Genomic DNA, 17888 nt, shown 5'->3' with positions numbered 1-17888 from the left:
GAGTGTCGCGATACCTATAAGGTGACAGTAGTCCTCTGTGTGGTTCAGTATTGGACCCCCCCCCCCCCCCCCCCCCCCCCCCCCCCCCGCTTTCAGAAGCTCTAGTGAAACTCTTTCACATTTGTAAAAAATAAATAAATAGGTAAACTACAGTCGAGGTGTAAGATTCACATAATGTCATACTTGGTGTAGTTGTTAATAGTCTCATCGTAGGTCTAATGACTTTTGCATACGGTGCTCTCTGGAAAGAGCCAAGCAGCAGGCACGGTATGTACGGTGGGATACTCTTCTCTTCGCTGCAGACTGCATCTTTCCCTTGGCTGGTCACGCTACAGACTTTTACACTTCCCACTTATTAACAAATATTTTCAAATGATTGTCCAACTCTTGGAGGGCTGTGTTATGGCACTGCTGGAGGAGCTATGAGGAGTAATGGTTGATGTGCTAGCATCGATTGTAGACCGAAAGAGTGCACACCACGATGAAATCACAGTGTTATGATTTAACCTCCCTTTGCGAGGTGGACTCAAACTTCCTCATAGAAAGCAAATCTCGGAAGTTCTCTGGCCTTGATCAAGGTGCTTTCACCTTTTTACTACGATTCGTTTTTCCCAGACCAGACCTTCACTACTGCAGACCTTCACTACTCCAGACCTTCACTACTCCAGACCTTCACTACTCCAGACCTTCACTACTCCAGACCTTTACTACTCCAGACCTTCACTACTCCAGACCTTCACTACTCCAGACTTTCACTACTCCAGACATTCACTACTCCAGACCTTTACTACTCCGACCTTTACTACTCCGACCTTCACTACTCCAGACCTTCACTACTCCAGACCTTCACTACTCCAGACCTTCACTACTCCAGACCTTCACTACTCCAGACCTTCACTACTCCAGACCTTTACTACTCCAGATCTTCACTACTCCAGACCTTCACTACTCCAGACCGTCACTACTCCAGACCAGAGCTTTACTACTTCGCCAGATCAGGGTAACTGTGAGTCACACCAGGAAAGGTGTTTTAGAGGGAGGTGGGAGACTGAGAGGACTGGCTTCCTTTTTGTTGCTTTGGAAGGGTATTGCCGTAGCTTGGCAAGAGAAGAACTACTGCGGTCAGGCCCTGGCTAGTGGACAGACAACACTCTGACGAATGCCAGTCGTTATAAGGTTACAGCCACCACCACTTTGTAGGTTTGCCTCAAATGGGACCCTATTCCCTCTATAGTACACAATGTAGTGGTGTAAAGTAGTTCATTATACAGCGAATATACTGCCATTTAGGACAAAGCCTAGGTCTCACACTCTCTCCCGCTCTCGCCCGCCCTCCCGCTCTCGCCCTCTCTCTCCGGCTCTCGCCCTCTCTCTCCCGCTCTCGCCCTCTCTCTCCGGCTCTCGCCCTCTCTCTCTGGCTCTCACCCTCTCTCTCCCGCTCTCGCCCTCTCTCTCCAGCTCTCGCCCTCTCTCTCCCGCTCTCGCCCTCTCTCTCCCGCTCTCGCCCTCTCTCTCCCGCTCTCGCTCTCGCCCTCTCTCTCCCGCTCTCGCCCTCTCTCTCCCGCTCTCGCCCTCTCTCTGGTTATAGGTTCTTAAGAAATAACTATTTCAGAGGAATCACTGTTGACTCCAGGCCAGTGTCATCGCTCCCCTTCTTCCTGAAGAAGTCCCTCTTTCAAAGAAACCAAAGTTGATTCCAGGCCAGTGTCATCGTTCCCCTTCTTCCTGAAGAAGTCCCTTTTTCAGAGGAAAAACCGTTGACTCCGAGCCAGTGTCATCGCTCCCCTTCGTCCTGAAGAAGTCCCTCTTTCAAAGGACCACCGTTGACTCCAGGCCAGTGTCATCGCTCCCCTTCATCCTGAAGAAGTCCCTCTTTCAGAGGAAAAACCGTTGACTCCGAGTCAGTGCCATCGCTCCCTTTTCATTCTGAAGAAGTCCCTCTTTCAGAGGAAAAACCGTTGACTCCGAGTCAGTGTCATCGCTCCCTTTTCATTCTGAAGAAGTCCCTCTTTCAGAGGAAAAACCGTTGACTCCGAGTCAGTGCCATCGCTCCCTTTTCATTCTGAAGAAGTCCCTCTTTCAGAGGAAAAACCGTTGACTCCAGGCCAGTGCCATCGCTCCCCTTCGTCCTGAAGAAGTCCCTCTTTCAGAGGAACCACCAGTGCCATCGCTCCCTTTCTTCCTGACCTCTTTAATGTAGTGTGGGCAAACACGTTAGCTCCTGACCGTTCCCGCTGAAAGGCCCTAGGTGGACACTTGACCTTTGCCAGATCTAAGGTGCATGTCAAAACTCAAATCTCTGACAGGTGCAAATTAAGCAGGAAGAAGAGAGGTAGGAGGGTAAAGAGAGGCAAATGTCAAGTGTTTTGGGAGACAGAAGACAGACATGGGGCTCCTTTTATAGAATGGAACATCTATCTGGCATATAGCAGCGAGGCAGGGATGGAGGAGTGGAGGGTAGGAGTTGTGAAGAAAGTCATTGTGTGATTGAGGCAGAGGGGCTGTGAGTGCAGGCTCTGGGTTGGGTCTGGACTGGTCTAGGGATGGGCTGGGTCTTGGCTGGTGTGGTCTGGATCTGGGAAGGGCTGCTTTGGGCTGGTGTGGCTGGGTCTGGAAAGGGCTGGTTTGGGCTGGTGTGGTTGGGTCTGGAAAGGGCTGGTTTGGGCTGGTGTGGTTGTGTCTGGGATAGGCTGGACTGGGCTGGTGTGGTCCGGTCAGGACTGGAGCTCATCTGGATTGGTGTGAGCTGGGCTGGGCTGGGCTGGTCATGGTCTGGCCCAGTATTCATAAATTCACAGTAAGAGTGCTGATATAGGATTTGTTTTCCCTTTTAGATCATAATGAATAAGATTATATGGACAGAGAGGACCTGAACCTAAATCAGCACTCCTATTGATTAATATGAGTGAAGGTCTGTTCTAGGGGTCACTCCCACCACACTGAGGACAGCAGGGTTTTTTGATACACCAAATACCACAGAGGTGAAGTCACTCCAAACCAAACAGGGACGCTAGTTCACTTAGAAAATAAATGTTCCCTTCTTCCTCTCAGGCTGCGTAACACAGTCAAGAGGCAGAATATAGCCCAGTGACTTCAGCTGATAACGGAAACGCGTTATCACATTCCATGCCGGTTGCCATGGAAACGCAGACGCTCCAGGACATCGACTGCAGTACATGGTTAAGGGTTACTTTCTGTGTTCCAAATGGCATCCTATTACCGATACAGGGCACTACTCAGGGACCTGGTCATATGGAGCTCCAGAAAGCAACGGTTGCCCATTCATAGAAAGAAAGCTACTGGTGCCAGTAGAGGAATCTTAGCAGGGTTCTTGATGCCAAGTCAGCCTCAAAAGAGATGAGCTATGTTGAGGAGGAAATGTGGTATCTACTGGTCTGAGCTACGTTGAGGAGGAAATGTGGTATCTACTGGTCTGAAGAGATGAGCTACGTTGAGGAGGAAATGTGGTATCTACTGGTCTGAAGAGATGAGCTACGTTGAGGAGGAAATGTGGTATCTACTGGTCTGAAGATATGAGTTACGTTGAGGAGGAAATGTGGTATCTACTGGTCTGAAGAGACGAGCTACGTTGAGGAGGAAATGTGGTATCTACTGGTCTGAAGAGATGAGCTACGTTGAGGAGGAATTGTGGTATCTACTGGTCTGAAGAGATGAGCTACGTTGAGGAGGAAGCATCTACAAAGTCCACTATTTCTGTTGATTTATCAGGGTGGTTCAACGTAAAACTGACATCCACATTCTGTCTCTTATCCTACAAGAATTACTACTGCTAAGAATTTGAAAATACTTCGAAAATACATATTTTTGGTTGAAAAGATGCTAAAAAGTAGAATTTTCAACCAGTTTTGCTCACTGGCTAGGAAGTCTACTACCACGTTATTTTCATGAGGGTATCAATTGCATGTCTGAAAACGGTATTCGATATACATGGGACATTCGTTCACTCTGACCAAAGCTGACACTTCTTTGCGATGACAACTTCTGTGGAAAAAAACCCCATCTGAAGTCCACTGATTAGGCTCGTTTTCATCACCCGTTTTCAAACCTCTCCTCTGGGACCCCCTAGCCGTTCCATGTATTTGAAGTGTTTCAGAACGAGAACAACTTTTCAACTTAATCATTAAGCCCCTGACTATTTGAATAAGGTGGACTAGTTCACGGATAATTTGAAAATGATCTAACAGTGATCTATCTGCATGTTTGTTTGATAGCAACTTTGTTACTGAGCTGGTTCTTCTACTATTTACAGACGACCCAAAAGCACCACCTCCAAACTGTTCAAGCATTACTCTCCACCTCTCTGTCTCCCCTCTGTCTCCCCTCTCTCCCCTCTGTCCCCTCTCTGTCTCCCCTCTGTCTCCCCTCTGTCCCCCCTCTGTCCCCCCTCTGTCCCCTCTCTGTCCCCTCTCTGTCTCCTCTCTGTCTCCTCTCTGTCTCCTCTCTGTCTCCCCTCTGTCTCCCCTCTGTACCCTCTCTGTCTCCTCTCTGTCACCTCTCTGTCCCCTATCTGTCTCTCTGTTCTCTCTGTCTCCTCTGTCCCTTCTCTGTCTCCTCTATGTCCTCTCTGTCACATCTTCTGTCTCCTCTCTGTCCTCTCTGACTCCTTCAAAGTGTTCAAGCATTACTGAACTTTGTCCTCTCTATCTCCTCTCTGTCCTCGCCCTAAAACGGTCCCATGCATTACTGAGCTGTCTCCTCTTTCTCCTCTGTCCTCTGTCTCTTACAGACCATATGTCCTACTGTCCCAAGCTTCCAAAGTGTTCAATGATTACTGAGCTGTCTCCTCTTTCTCATCTGTCCATTACAGACAACCTGCCCTACTGCCCCAAAGGCATTACCTCCAAAGTGTTCAAACATTACTGAACTCTGTCTTCCTCTGCTTGTCATTTACAGAGAACCTTCCATAGTATCTCCTGTCTGTCTCCAACAACCTGCCCTACTGTCTCCTGTCTGTCTCCAACAACCTGCCCTACTGTCTACTCTCTGTCTCCAACAACCTGCCCTACTGTCTCCAACAACCTGCCCTACTGTCTCCTGTCTGTCTCCAACAACCTGCCCTACTGTCTCCTGTCTGTGTCCAACCACCTGCCCTACTGTTTCCAACAATCTGCCCTACTGTCTCCTGTCTGTCTCCAACAACCTGCCCTACTGTCTCCAACAACCTGCCCTACTGTCTCCTGTCTGTGTCCAACCACCTGCCCTACTGTTTTCAACAACCTGCCCTACTGTCTCCAACAACCTGCTCTACTGTCTCCTGACTGTCTCCAAAAACCTTCCCTACTGTCTCCTGTCTGTCTCCAACAACCTGCCCTACTGTCTCCAACAACCTGCCCTACTGTCTCCTGTCTGTGTCCAACAACCTGCCCTACTGTCTCCTCTCTGTCTCCAACAACCTGCCCTACTGTCTCCTGTCTGTCTCCAACAACCTGCCCTACTGTCTCCTGTCTGTCTCCAACAACCTGCCCTACTATCTCCTGTCTGTCTCCAACAACCTTCCCTACTGTCTCCTGTCTGTCTCCAACAACCTTCCCTACTGTCTCCTGACTGTCTCCAACAACCTTCCCTACTATCTCCTGTCTATCTCCAACAACCTTCCCTACTGTCTCCAACAACCTTCCCTACTGTCTCCTGTCTGTCTCCAACAACCTTCCCTACTGTCTCCTCTCTGTCTCAAACAACCTTCCCTACTGTCTCATGTCTGTCTCCAACAACCTTCCCTACTGTCTCCTGTCTGTCTCCAACAACCTGCCCTACTGTCTCCAACAACCTGCCCTACTGTCTCCTGTCTGTCTCCAACAACCTTCCCTACTGTCTCCTGTCTGTCTCCAACAACCTGCCCTACTGTCTCCTGTCTGTCTCCAACAACCTGCTCTACTGTCTCCTGACTGTCTCCAAAAACCTGCCCTACTGTCTCCTGTCTGTCTCCAACAACCTGCCCTACTGTTTCCTGTCTGTCTCCAACAACCTGCCCTACTGTCTCCTCTCTGTCTCCAACAACCTGCCCTACTGTCCCCTGTCTGTCTCCAACAACCTGCCCTACTGTCTCCTCTCTGTCTCCAACAACCTGCCCTACTGTCTCCAACAACCTGCCCTACTGTCTCCTGTCTGTGTCCAACAACCTGCCCTACTGTCTCCTCTCTGTCTCCAACAACCTGCCCTACTGTCTCCTCTCTGTCTCCAACCACCTGCCCTACTGTCTCCTGTCTGTCTCCAACAACCTGCCCTACTGTCTCCTGTCTGTCTCCAACAACCTTCCCTACTATCTCCTGTCTGTCTCCAACACCTTCCCGAATGTCTACTCTCTGTCTCCAACAACCTGCCCTACTGTCTCCAACAACCTGCCCTACTGTCTCCTGTCTGTGTCCAACAACCTGCCCTACTGTCTCCTCTCTGTCTCCTCTCTGTCTCCAACCACCTGCCCTACTGTCTCCTGTCTGTCTCCAACAACCTGCCCTACTATCTCCTGTCTGTCTCCAACAACCTTCCCTACTGTCTCCTGTCTGTCTCCAACAACCTTCCCTACTGTCTCCTGACTGTCTCCAACAACCTTCCCTACTATCTCCTGTCTGTCTCCAACAACCTTCCCTACTGTCTCCAACAACCTTCCCTACTGTCTCCTGTCTGTCTCCAACAACCTTCCCTACTGTCTCCTCTCTGTCTCAAACAACCTTCCCTACTGTCTCATGTCTGTCTCCAACAACCTTCCCTACTGTCTCCTGTCTGTCTCCAACAACCTGCCCTACTGTCTCCTGTCTGTCTTCAACAACCTTCCCTACTGTCTCCAACAACCTTCCCTACTGTCTCCTCTCTGTCTCCAACAACCTGCCCTACTGTCTCCTCTCTGTCTCCAACAACCTGCCCTACTGTCTCCTCTCTGGCTCAAACAACCTGACCTACTGTCTCCTGTCTGTCTCCAACAACCTTCCCTACTCTCCTAATGTCATCATCTCCAACCAGTAGTAACTTAATCTAAAGTTCATTGTTACTGACTGTGGCCTCCTCTCTCTGTACTACAGATGACCTTCCATACTGTCCTAAAGGAATCACTTCCAAAGTGTTCCGTTTCAACATCTCAGTGATGGAGAGGAATTCCACCAACCTGTTCCGAGCCGAGTTCCGAGCTCTGAGGGTTCCAAACTCTGCTGCCAATAGGAATGAACAGAGGGTGGAGCTCTACCAGGTGTGTAAAGGTACCCTCCCGTCTCTCCATGTCCTTCAGAGATCTTCAACTCAACCTGACAGCGTTAACAGTCTTTCCCCCCTAGTTTCATTTCTAGGCGGGGGGGGGGGGGGGCACCCAAAGCAACTTCCAGGTCCTAAGGCATCAACCTTGGGCACCCTATTCCTTCATTCTGCATCAACCTTTATTTAACTAGCCAAGTAAGTTAAGAACACATTCTTATTTATAATAACGGCCTACACCAGCCAACTCTGGGCCAATTGTGCGCCGCCCTATGGGACTCCCAATCACGGCCGGGTTGTGATACAGCCGTGATTTGAACCAGGGTGTAGTGATGCCTCTAGCGCTGAGACGTTGTGTCTTAGACCGCTGCGCCACTCGGGAGCCCTGACCCTTGACCATATCCCTATGGGCCCTGAGGTAGTGCACTGTAAAGGGAGTAGGGTTCCGTTTGGAACGCAGCCATTGTCAATTACTACCAATTGAAGTCAATCACTTTAGGTAATGGGGGGGGAGGGGGTTGCCTGGTAGAGGAAGCACAGTACATACCTCCAACACTCAGACATTCTTTTTTTTTTAAATCGACAGCTTTTGTTGTTACGGAGCCATGATCTGTAATAGACTTGAACCAACAATGTGGCTACCTAAGCAAGTTTCAGTTCACTTAGATAGGTTCACCATACTAACACAGACATGAAATCTAGTCGCTTATTATTCCACAAGACCCATTTCTCAAACTTCCCAGTTCCAACTGAGGAAGGGCAAGAGAGCCTCAGCCAGTAAAAGCCAGCTGTGGTTTGGTGGTGGGTAGCCAGCCGCCAGACCCTAACTCCAGCTCTCGTCAGGCCTGGAGAATGTGTGCAGGGTCTGGCTCTGGGCAGGGTAACTCTGGTGTGTCCTGGAGAATGTGTGCAGAGCTTTAGGCAGTATACTGTCAGCAGACCAGCACCACACATGAGTTCAATTAGTAGTCAAATGATGTGAGAGTTTCATTGAGCCTGTATGGATGCCGATTCACTTTTTTAATTGAAAACTGAATTGACCTAAAACCTTCTACAATCATCAGTCTCAAAAGCGTCTGCTCCAGAATCTATGGCGTTTGGTGCCATGCGGTAATGCCATAAATCAGGGGTATTAACATCTAACCACGGAGGGCCAGACTACTGCTGCTTTTCTGTTCTACCTGATCATTAATTACACCCACCTTGTGTCCCAGGTCTAAATCAGTCCCTGATTAGAGGGGAATCACCCACCTGGTGTCCCAGGTCTAAATCAGACCCTGATTAGAGGGGAATCACCCACCTTGTGTCCCAGGTCTAAATCATACCCTGATTAGAGGGGAATAACCCACCTGGTGTCCCAGGTCTAAATCAGACCCTGATTAGAGCGGAATCACCCACCTGGTGTCCCAGGTCTAAATCATACCCTGATTAGAGGGGAATCACTCACCTGGTGTCCCAGGTCTAAATCAGTCCCTTATTAGAGGGGAATCACTCACCTGGTGTCCCAGGTCTAAATCAGTCCCTGATTAGAGGGGAATCACCCACCTGGTGTCCCAGGTCTAAATCAGACCCTGATTAGAGGGGAATCACCCACCTGGTGTCCCAGGTCTAAATCAGACCCTGATTAGAGGGGAATCACCCACCTGGTGTCCCAGATCTAAATTGGTCCTTGATTAAAGGGGAATCACCCACCTGGTGTCCCAGGTCTAAATCAGACCCTGATTAGAGGGGAATTACCCACCTGGTGTCCCAGGTCTAAATCAGACCCTGATTAAAGGGGAATCACCCACCTTGTGTCCCAGGTCTAAATCAGACCCTGATTAGAGGGGAATCACCCACCCGGTGTCCCAGGTCTAAATCAGACCCTGATTAGAGGGGAATCACTCACCTTGTGTCCCAGGTCTAAATCAGTCCCTTATTAGAGGGGAATAACTCACCTGGTGTCCCAGGTCTAAATCGGTCCCTGATTAAAGGGGAATCACCCACCTTGTGTCCCAGGTCTAAATCGATCCCTGATTAAAGGGGAATAACCCACCTTGTGTCCCAGGTCTAAATCAGACCCTGATTTGAGGGGAATCACCCACCTGGTGTCCCAGGTCTAAATCAGACCCTGATTAGAGGGGAATCACTCACCTGGTGTCCCAGGTCTAAATCAGTCCCTTATTAGAGGGGAATCACTCACCTGGTGTCCCAGGTCTAAATCAGTCCCTGATTAGAGGGGAATCACCCACCTGGTGTCCCAGGTCTAAATCAGACCCTGATTAGAGGGGAATCACCCACCTGGTGTCCCAGATCTAAATTGGTCCTTGATTAAAGGGGAATCACTCACCTGGTGTCCCAGGTCTAAATCAGTCCCTGATTAGAGTGGAATCACCCACCTGGTGTCCCAGGTCTAAATCAGTCCCTGATTAGAGTGGAATCACCCACCTGGTGTCCCAGGTCTAAATTGGTCCCTGATTAGAGGGGAATCACCCACCTGGTGTCCCAGGTCTAAATTGGTCCCTGATTGAACTAGTTTCGAGTTCCAGGTTGGAATTTGAGGGTTATAAAGATTATCCTTTTTCGATAGCGAATGGCTTCTCACATCTCCAGGCTTCTGATAAATAGAGACTGCTGTCTCCTCAAGTTTCAACAGCACCCGGTATATTTTTACATCAGTGTAGTGGATCATTGTATTGTTCATATGCAGTAACTCCCCCCAACCTTGGTTTTCAGATCCTGAGGCCAGACGAGCACATAGCTAAACAACGCTACATTGGAGCCAAGAACGTGCTGACCAAGGGAACGCCCGAATGGGTCTCCTTCGATGTGACAGAGACGGTACAGGAGTGGCTGATGTACAGAGGTGAGCTGATCCCACTTGATTCATTGGTTCGTTGTTCTACTGTCTTTCACGAGAAAATTATTTACACCGTTACGAGTTTTTTATAGACTCCAGTGACATACTAACTCAAGAACATCAACAAAAACATCAACAACAACATCAACAACAACATCAACAACAACATCAACAACAACATCAACAAAAACATCAAACAAAAGTAAACAATCCAAAAAAAAACACCACAAGCGGTAGTTTTTCCCGTTTTTGAGTTGGTGTGTGAAGATGACCTCATCTTCCCCATGATGCCTCTCTCCTGTCAGAGACCAACCTGGGTCTGGAGATCAGCGTACACTGCCCGTGCCACACCTTCAACCCCAACGGTGACATCATCGACAATGTGAACGAGGTGCTGGAGGTCAAGTTCAAAGGTCAGTAAAAGGCATAACATTCTCTTCTTCGTGGGGTCTTTTCAAACCGGGGGAAAACCTTTTTTGTTGTTTTTTTTTTTTGTCACCAACCTATAACTGGTAATGTACTGCTAGCATTGTTTAACATACTGAGAAGTAGCTTTCAGATCTGGATCGGTCTCCCTTAGACAACTGAACTGTGAACTGCGAACTGGCAATAAAAAGTGTAATTGCATTTTTGTTGTTGTTGTTAACATGACAAGTCACAACATAATTTACGAGCTTGATCACAGATGCTGTGACCTCTGACCTCTGACCTCTCTGCTGTAGGGGTGGAAGGGGAGTATGAGGAGCAGGGTCGTTGGGACCTGGGTTAGAGTCAGGGCACTGAACATAATACTGTCTGACCTCTGACCTCTCTGCTGTAGGGGTAGAAGGGGAGTATGAGGAGCAGGGTCGTTGGGACCTGGGTTAGAGTCAGGGCACGGAACATAATACTGTCTGACCTCTGACCTCTGTGCTGTAGGGGTAGAAGTGGAGTATGAGGAGCAGGGTCGTTGGGACCTGGGTTAGAGTCAGGGCACTGAACATAATACTGTCTGACCTCTGACCTCTCTGCTGTAGGGGTAGAAGGGGAGTATGAGGAGCAGGGTCGTTGGGACCTGGGTTAGAGTCAGGGCACGGAACATAATACTGTCTGACCTCTGACCTCTCTGCTGTAGGGGTAGAAGGGGAGTAGGAGGAGTAGGGTCGTTGGGACCTGGGTTAGAGTCAGGGCACGGACCATTATACTGTCTGACCTCTGACCTCTCTGCTGTAGGGGTAGAAGTGGAGTATGAGGATCAGGGTCGTTGGGACCTGGGTTAGAGTCAGGGCATGGAACATAATACTGTCTGACCTCTGACCTCTCTGCTGTAGGGGTAGAAGGGGAGTAGGAGGAGCAGGGTCGTTGGGACCTGGGTTAGAGTCAGGGCACGGAACATAATACTGTCTGACCTCTGACCTCTCTGCTGTAGGGGTAGAAGTGGAGTATGAGGAGCAGGGTCGTTGGGACCTGGGTTAGAGTCAGGGCACGGAACATAATACTGTCTGACCTCTGACCTCTCTGCTGTAGGGGTAGAAGGGGAGTATGAGGAGCAGGGTCGTTGGGACCTGGGCAGGTTGAAGAAACAGAAGGAGCGGTCCCTGCCTCATCTCATCCTCATGATGATCCCTCCTCACCGTCTGGACCCACAGCCACGTAGACGCAAACGGGCCCTGGACACCAACTACTGCTTCTCGTAAGGACGCCCACTGAAACTGTTGTCACTTCTGTTTCCACCGATCGTCATGGAGATGTCTCAGTCCTGAAGGGCTCCTTTGAATTAGCAGGGTTTGTAAACCACACGTCAGCAAATACGTCTCTGCTGTAACATTAACAGCAGTAGAAGAAGAAGGTTCAATCCCACCCCCCTCTCCCCCATGTGCTCCACCTCAAACCATTCAATATGTGTTGGTTGATCAAGATGAGATAAACTTGAATATAAACTGGGTGGTTCGAATCCTGAGTGCTGATTGGCTGACAGCCGTGGTATATCAGACCGTATACCACGGGGTATGACAAAACATTTATTTCTACTGCTCTAATTACGTTGGTAACCAGGTTATAAAAGCAATAAGAGCACCTCAGGGGGAGTTTGTGGTATATGGCCAATATACCACGGCTAATGGCTGTATCCAGGCACTCTGCGTTGCGTCTTGTCTAAGAACAGCCCTTAGTCATGGTATATTGGCCATATACCACACCCCCTCGTGCAGTAACAGTAACTAACTGCAGCTATATCTGACTTGAACAAAAGCTTTTTTGTGTTTAATAAGAAAATCCTTGAGTTCAAACTGAAAAGTTATCAAAGCTGAGACATTGTTGTAAAAGTGAGTGATGAGTGATTCACCGTAGTTTGTTGTGTCCCCCCCCCCCACCCCCCCCCCCACCCCTCCCAGCACTGTTGAGGAGAACTGCTGTGTCCGTCGTCTCTACATCGACTTCCGTCGGGACCTGGACTGGAAGTGGATCCACGAGCCTAAAGGATACTTCGCTAACTACTGCTCTGGACCCTGCCCTTACCTGAGGAGCTCCGATACCACGCACACACAGGTGAGGGCATTCTGACACCAAACACAGGTGAGGGCATTCTGACACCATACACACAGGTGAGGGCAGTCTGACACCATACACACAGGTGAGGGCAGTCTGACACCATACACACAGGTGAGGGCAGTCTGACACCATACACACAGGTGAGGGCAGTCCGACACTATACACACAGGTGAGGGCAGTCTGACACCACACACACAGGTGAGGGCAGTCTGACACCACACACACAGGTGAGGGCAGTCTGACACCACACACACAGGTGAGGGCAGTCTGACATCACACACACAGGTGAGGGCAGTCTGACACCACACACACAGGTGAGGGCAGTCTGACACCACACACACAGGTGAGGGCAGTCTGACACCACACACACAGGTGAGGGCAGTCTGACACCACACACACAGGTGAGGGCAATCTGACACCACACACACAGGTGAGGGCAGTTTGACACCACACACACGGGTGAGGGCAGTCTGACACCACACACACGGGTGAGGGCAGTCTGACACCACACACACGGGTGAGGGCAGTCTGACACCACACACACGGGTGAGGGCAGTCTGACACCACACACACGGGTGAGGGCAGTCTGACACCATACACACGGGTGAGGGCAGTCTGACACCACACACACGGGTGAGGGCAGTCTGACACCACACACACGGGTGAGGGCAGTCTGACACCACACACACGGGTGTCGGCAGTCTGACACCACACACACGGGTGTCGGCAGTCTGACACCACACACACAGGTGAGGGCAGTCTGACACCACACACACAGGTGAGGGCAGTCTGACACCACACACACAGGTGAGGGCAATCTGACACCACACACACAGGTGAGGGCAATCTGACACCACACACACAGGTGAGGGCAATCTGACACCACACACACACAGGTGAGGGCAGTCTGACACCACACACACACAGGTGAGGGCAGTCTGACACCACACACACACAGGTGAGGGCAGTCTGACACCACACACACACAGGTGAGGGCAGTCTGACACCACACACACACAGGTGAGGGCAGTCTGACACCACACACACACAGGTGAGGGCAGTCTGACACCACACACACAGGTGAGGGCAATCTGACACCACACACACAGGTGAGGGCAATCTGACATCACACACACAGGTGAGGGCAGTCTGACACCACACACACAGGTGAGGGCAGTCTGACACCACACACACAGGTGAGGGCAATCTGACACCACACACACAGGTGAGGCCAATCTGACACCACACACACAGGTGAGGCCAATCTGACACCACACACACAGGTGAGGGCAATCTGACACCACACACACACACAGGTGAGGGCAATCTGACACCACACACACACAGGGGAGGGCAGTCTGACTCCACACACACACAGGTGAGGGCAGTCTGACACCACACACACAGGTGAGGTCAATCTGACATCACACACACAGGTGAGGGCAGTCTGACACCACACACACAGGTGAGGGCAATCTGACATCACACACACAGTCGAGGGCAGTCTGACATCACACACACAGGTGATGGCAGTCTGACACCACACACACACACAGGTGAGGGCAATCTGACACCACACACACACAGGTGAGGGCAGTCTGACACCACACACACACAGGTGAGGTCAATCTGACATCACACACACAGTCGAGGGCAGTCTGACATCACACACACACAGGTGAGGGCAATCTGACACCACACACACTCAGGCCAATCTGACACCACACACACAGGTGAGGCCAATCTGACACCACACAGACAGGTGAGGCCAATCTGACACCACACACACAGGTGAGGCCAATCTGACACCACACACACAGGTGAGGGCAGTCTGACACCACACACACAGGTGAGGGCAGTCTGACACCACACACACAGGTGAGGGCAGTCTGACATCACACACACAGGTGAGGGCAGTCTGACATCACACACACACAGGTGAGGGCAGTCTGACACCACACACACAGGTGAGGGCAATCTGACACCATACACACACAGGTGAGGGCAATCTGACACCACCCACACAGGTGAGGGCAGTCTGACACCACACACACACTTAGGTGAGGCCAATCTGACATCACACACACACAGGTGAGGCCAATCTGACATCACACACACACAGGTGAGGGCAGTCTGACACCACACACACAGGTGAGGGCAATTTGACACCACACACACAGGTGAGGGCAATCTGACACCACACACACAGGTGAGGGCAATCTGACACCACACACACAGGTGAGGGCAGTCTGACACCACACACACAGGTGAGGGCAGTCTGACACCACACACACAGGTGAGGGCAATCTGACACCATACACACACAGGTGAGGGCAGTCTGACACCACACACACACAGGTGAGGGCAGTCTGACACCACAAACACACAGGTGAGGGCAGTCTGACACCACACACACACACAGGTGAGGGCAGTCTGACACCACACACACACACAGGTGAGGGCAATCTGACACCACACACACACACAGGGGAGGGCAGTCTGACTCCACACACACACAGGTGAGGGCAGTCTGACACCACACGCACACAGGTGAGGTCAATCTGACACCACACACACAGGTGAGGGCAGTCTGACACCACACACACAGGTGAGGGCAATCTGACATCACACACACAGTCGAGGGCAGTCTGACACCACACACACAGGTGAGGGCAATCTGACATCACACACACAGTCGAGGGCAGTCTGACATCACACACACAGGTGAGGGCAATCTGACATCACACACACAGTCGAGGGCAGTCTGACATCACACACACAGGTGATGGCAGTCTGACACCACACACACACACAGGTGAGGGCAATCTGACACCACACACACACAGGTGAGGGCAGTCTGACACCACACACACACAGGTGAGGGCAGTCTGACACCACACACACACAGGTGAGGTCAATCTGACATCACACACACAGTCGAGGGCAGTCTGACATCACACACTCAGGTGAGGGCAATCTGACATCACACACACAGTCGAGGGCAGTCTGACATCACACACACACAGGTGAGGGCAATCTGACACCACACACACTCAGGCCAATCTGACACCACACACACAGGTGAGGCCAATCTGACACCACACAGACAGGTGAGGCCAATCTGACACCACACACACAGGTGAGGCCAGTCTGACACCACACACACAGGTGAGGGCAGTCTGACACCACACACACAGGTGAGGGCAGTCTGACACCACACACACAGGTGAGGGCAATCTGACATCACACACACAGGTGAGGGCAATCTGACACCATACACACACAGGTGAGGGCAATCTGACACCACACACACAGGTGAGGGCAATCTGACACCACACACACAGGTGAGGGCAATCTTACACCACCCACACAGGTGAGGGCAGTCTGACACCACACACACACTTAGGTGAGGCCAATCTGACATCACACACACACAGGTGAGGCCAATCTGACATCACACACACACAGGTGAGGGCAGTCTGACACCACACACACAGGTGAGGGCAATTTGACACCACACACACAGGTGAGGGCAATTTGACACCACACACACACACAGGTGAGGGCAATCTAACACCACACACACAGGTGAGGGCAGTCTGACACCACACACACACAGGTGAGGGCAGTCTGACACCACACACACACAGGTGAGGGCAGTCTGACACCACACACACACACAGGTGAGGGCAGTCTGACACCACACACACACACAGGTGAGGGCAGTCTGACACCACACACACACACAGGTGAGGGCAATGTGACTCCACACACACAGGTGAGGGCAGTCTGACACCACACACACACAGGTGAGGGCAGTCTGACACCACACACACACAGGTGAGGGCAGTCTGACACCACACACACAGGTGAGGGCAGTCTGACACCACACACACAGGTGAGGGCAGTCTGACATCACACACACACAGGTGAGGGCAGTCTGACACCACACACACAGGTGAGGGCAATCTGACACCATACACAGGTGAGGGCAGTCTGACACCACACACACAGGTGAGGGCAATTTGACACCACACACACAGGTGAGGGCAGTCTGACACCACACACACACACAGGTGAGGGTAGGTTATTTGCAGCTGGCCATAAGCAGAAGCAGAAGTCCCTCTGCTGCTCATTAGTTACTGTTAAATTATATCCAGCAATATGATCAATACCACCATGCACAGAAATCAATAAAAACTCAAATTCTGATTGGCCAAGACCGCTTATTATGGCTCATGTGTTTATTTCTGTAGTGGGACAGGACAGTTGAATCAACATTAAACTTCCACATCAGAAACACCTAAATATCTATTTCCTGTCTCTCCGTAGCTGCTGAGCCTGTATAACACTCTGAACCCAGAGGCTTCAGCCTCTCCCTGCTGCGTTCCCCAGGACCTGGAGCCTCTTACCATTCTCTACTACTCTGGACGTACCCCTAAAGTAGAGCAGCTATCCAACATGATCGTCAAATCCTGCAAATGTAGCTGAAGAGGTTCGGGAGTAGGCCCGAAGCCGGGGAGTAGGGTGGTGGGGTTGTCCCACGGAAGGTGACCTGTATTGGGGCACTAGAGCCAGCCAGCCTGCCTAGCTGTAGAAGACTACCACCATCCATGTTATTTTGTATTCGGACTATGTTGCCTGCCACGTGGCTCTTAACACCACTTGAACTGAAGGACCCTATCCTCGTGTGAGGAGGACATAGTATGTTAGACTTTGCGATTCTAACTTCTAATCTTCATCATCGTTTTTTTTTTAGAGAGAGAGAGAGAGAGACGCCAAATAGTTTCATTTTGCCATGTTTAACAAACTGGGTTTCCTTCACCTTCCTACAAACAGTGGGCATTATTCATAACACACAAAGGAGAAAGGACAGACTAGCTGCCGTATCCAAAGACAGGCAGAGGGGAGGAGAGAGAGAGAGAGAGAGAGAGAGAGAGAGAGAGAGAGAGAGAGAGAGAGAGAGAGAGAGAGAGAGAGAGAGAGAGAGAGAGAGAGAGAGAGAGAGAGAGAGAGAGAGAGAGAGAGAGAGAGAGAGAGAGAGAGAGAGAGAGAGAGAGAGAGAGAGAGAGAGAGAGAGAGAGAGAGAGAGAGAGAGAGAGAGAGAGAGAGAGAGAGAGAGAGAGAGAGAGAGAGAGAGAGAGAGAGAGAGAGAGAGAGAGAGAGAGAGAGAGAGAGAGAGAGAGAGAGAGAGAGAGAGAGAGAGAGAGAGAGAGAGAGAGAGAGAGAGAGAGAGAGAGAGAGAGAGAGAGAGAGAGAGAGAGACCCTCCCTCCCGTAAAGTGAGCAGAAGAGATAGAAGCCAAGATTATAATTTT

At 50.7% G+C, this 17888-nt stretch overlaps 1 protein-coding gene across 1 annotated transcript in view; it reads left to right on the top strand.

Annotated features, from left to right (window-relative positions):
• LOC139414890 (transforming growth factor beta-3 proprotein-like) overlaps positions 1-17645 on the top strand; it is a 31793-nt gene extending 14148 nt beyond the window's left edge. The window contains exons 2-7 of the mRNA XM_071162492.1: positions 7038-7201; positions 9919-10048; positions 10348-10455; positions 11549-11714; positions 12415-12568; positions 16904-17645. Coding sequence (XP_071018593.1) covers positions 7038-7201; positions 9919-10048; positions 10348-10455; positions 11549-11714; positions 12415-12568; positions 16904-17062 — 881 coding nt within the window. The 3' untranslated portion in view covers positions 17063-17645. The remainder of the gene's footprint in view (positions 1-7037; positions 7202-9918; positions 10049-10347; positions 10456-11548; positions 11715-12414; positions 12569-16903) is intronic.
• The last annotated feature ends 243 nt before the right edge of the window (positions 17646-17888 follow it).

The sequence above is a fragment of the Oncorhynchus clarkii genome, chromosome 8, assembly GCF_045791955.1.
Source record: "Oncorhynchus clarkii lewisi isolate Uvic-CL-2024 chromosome 8, UVic_Ocla_1.0, whole genome shotgun sequence".
Taxonomy (NCBI): domain Eukaryota; kingdom Metazoa; phylum Chordata; class Actinopteri; order Salmoniformes; family Salmonidae; genus Oncorhynchus; species Oncorhynchus clarkii.
This window is presented reverse-complemented; position numbering and strand designations above follow the sequence as displayed.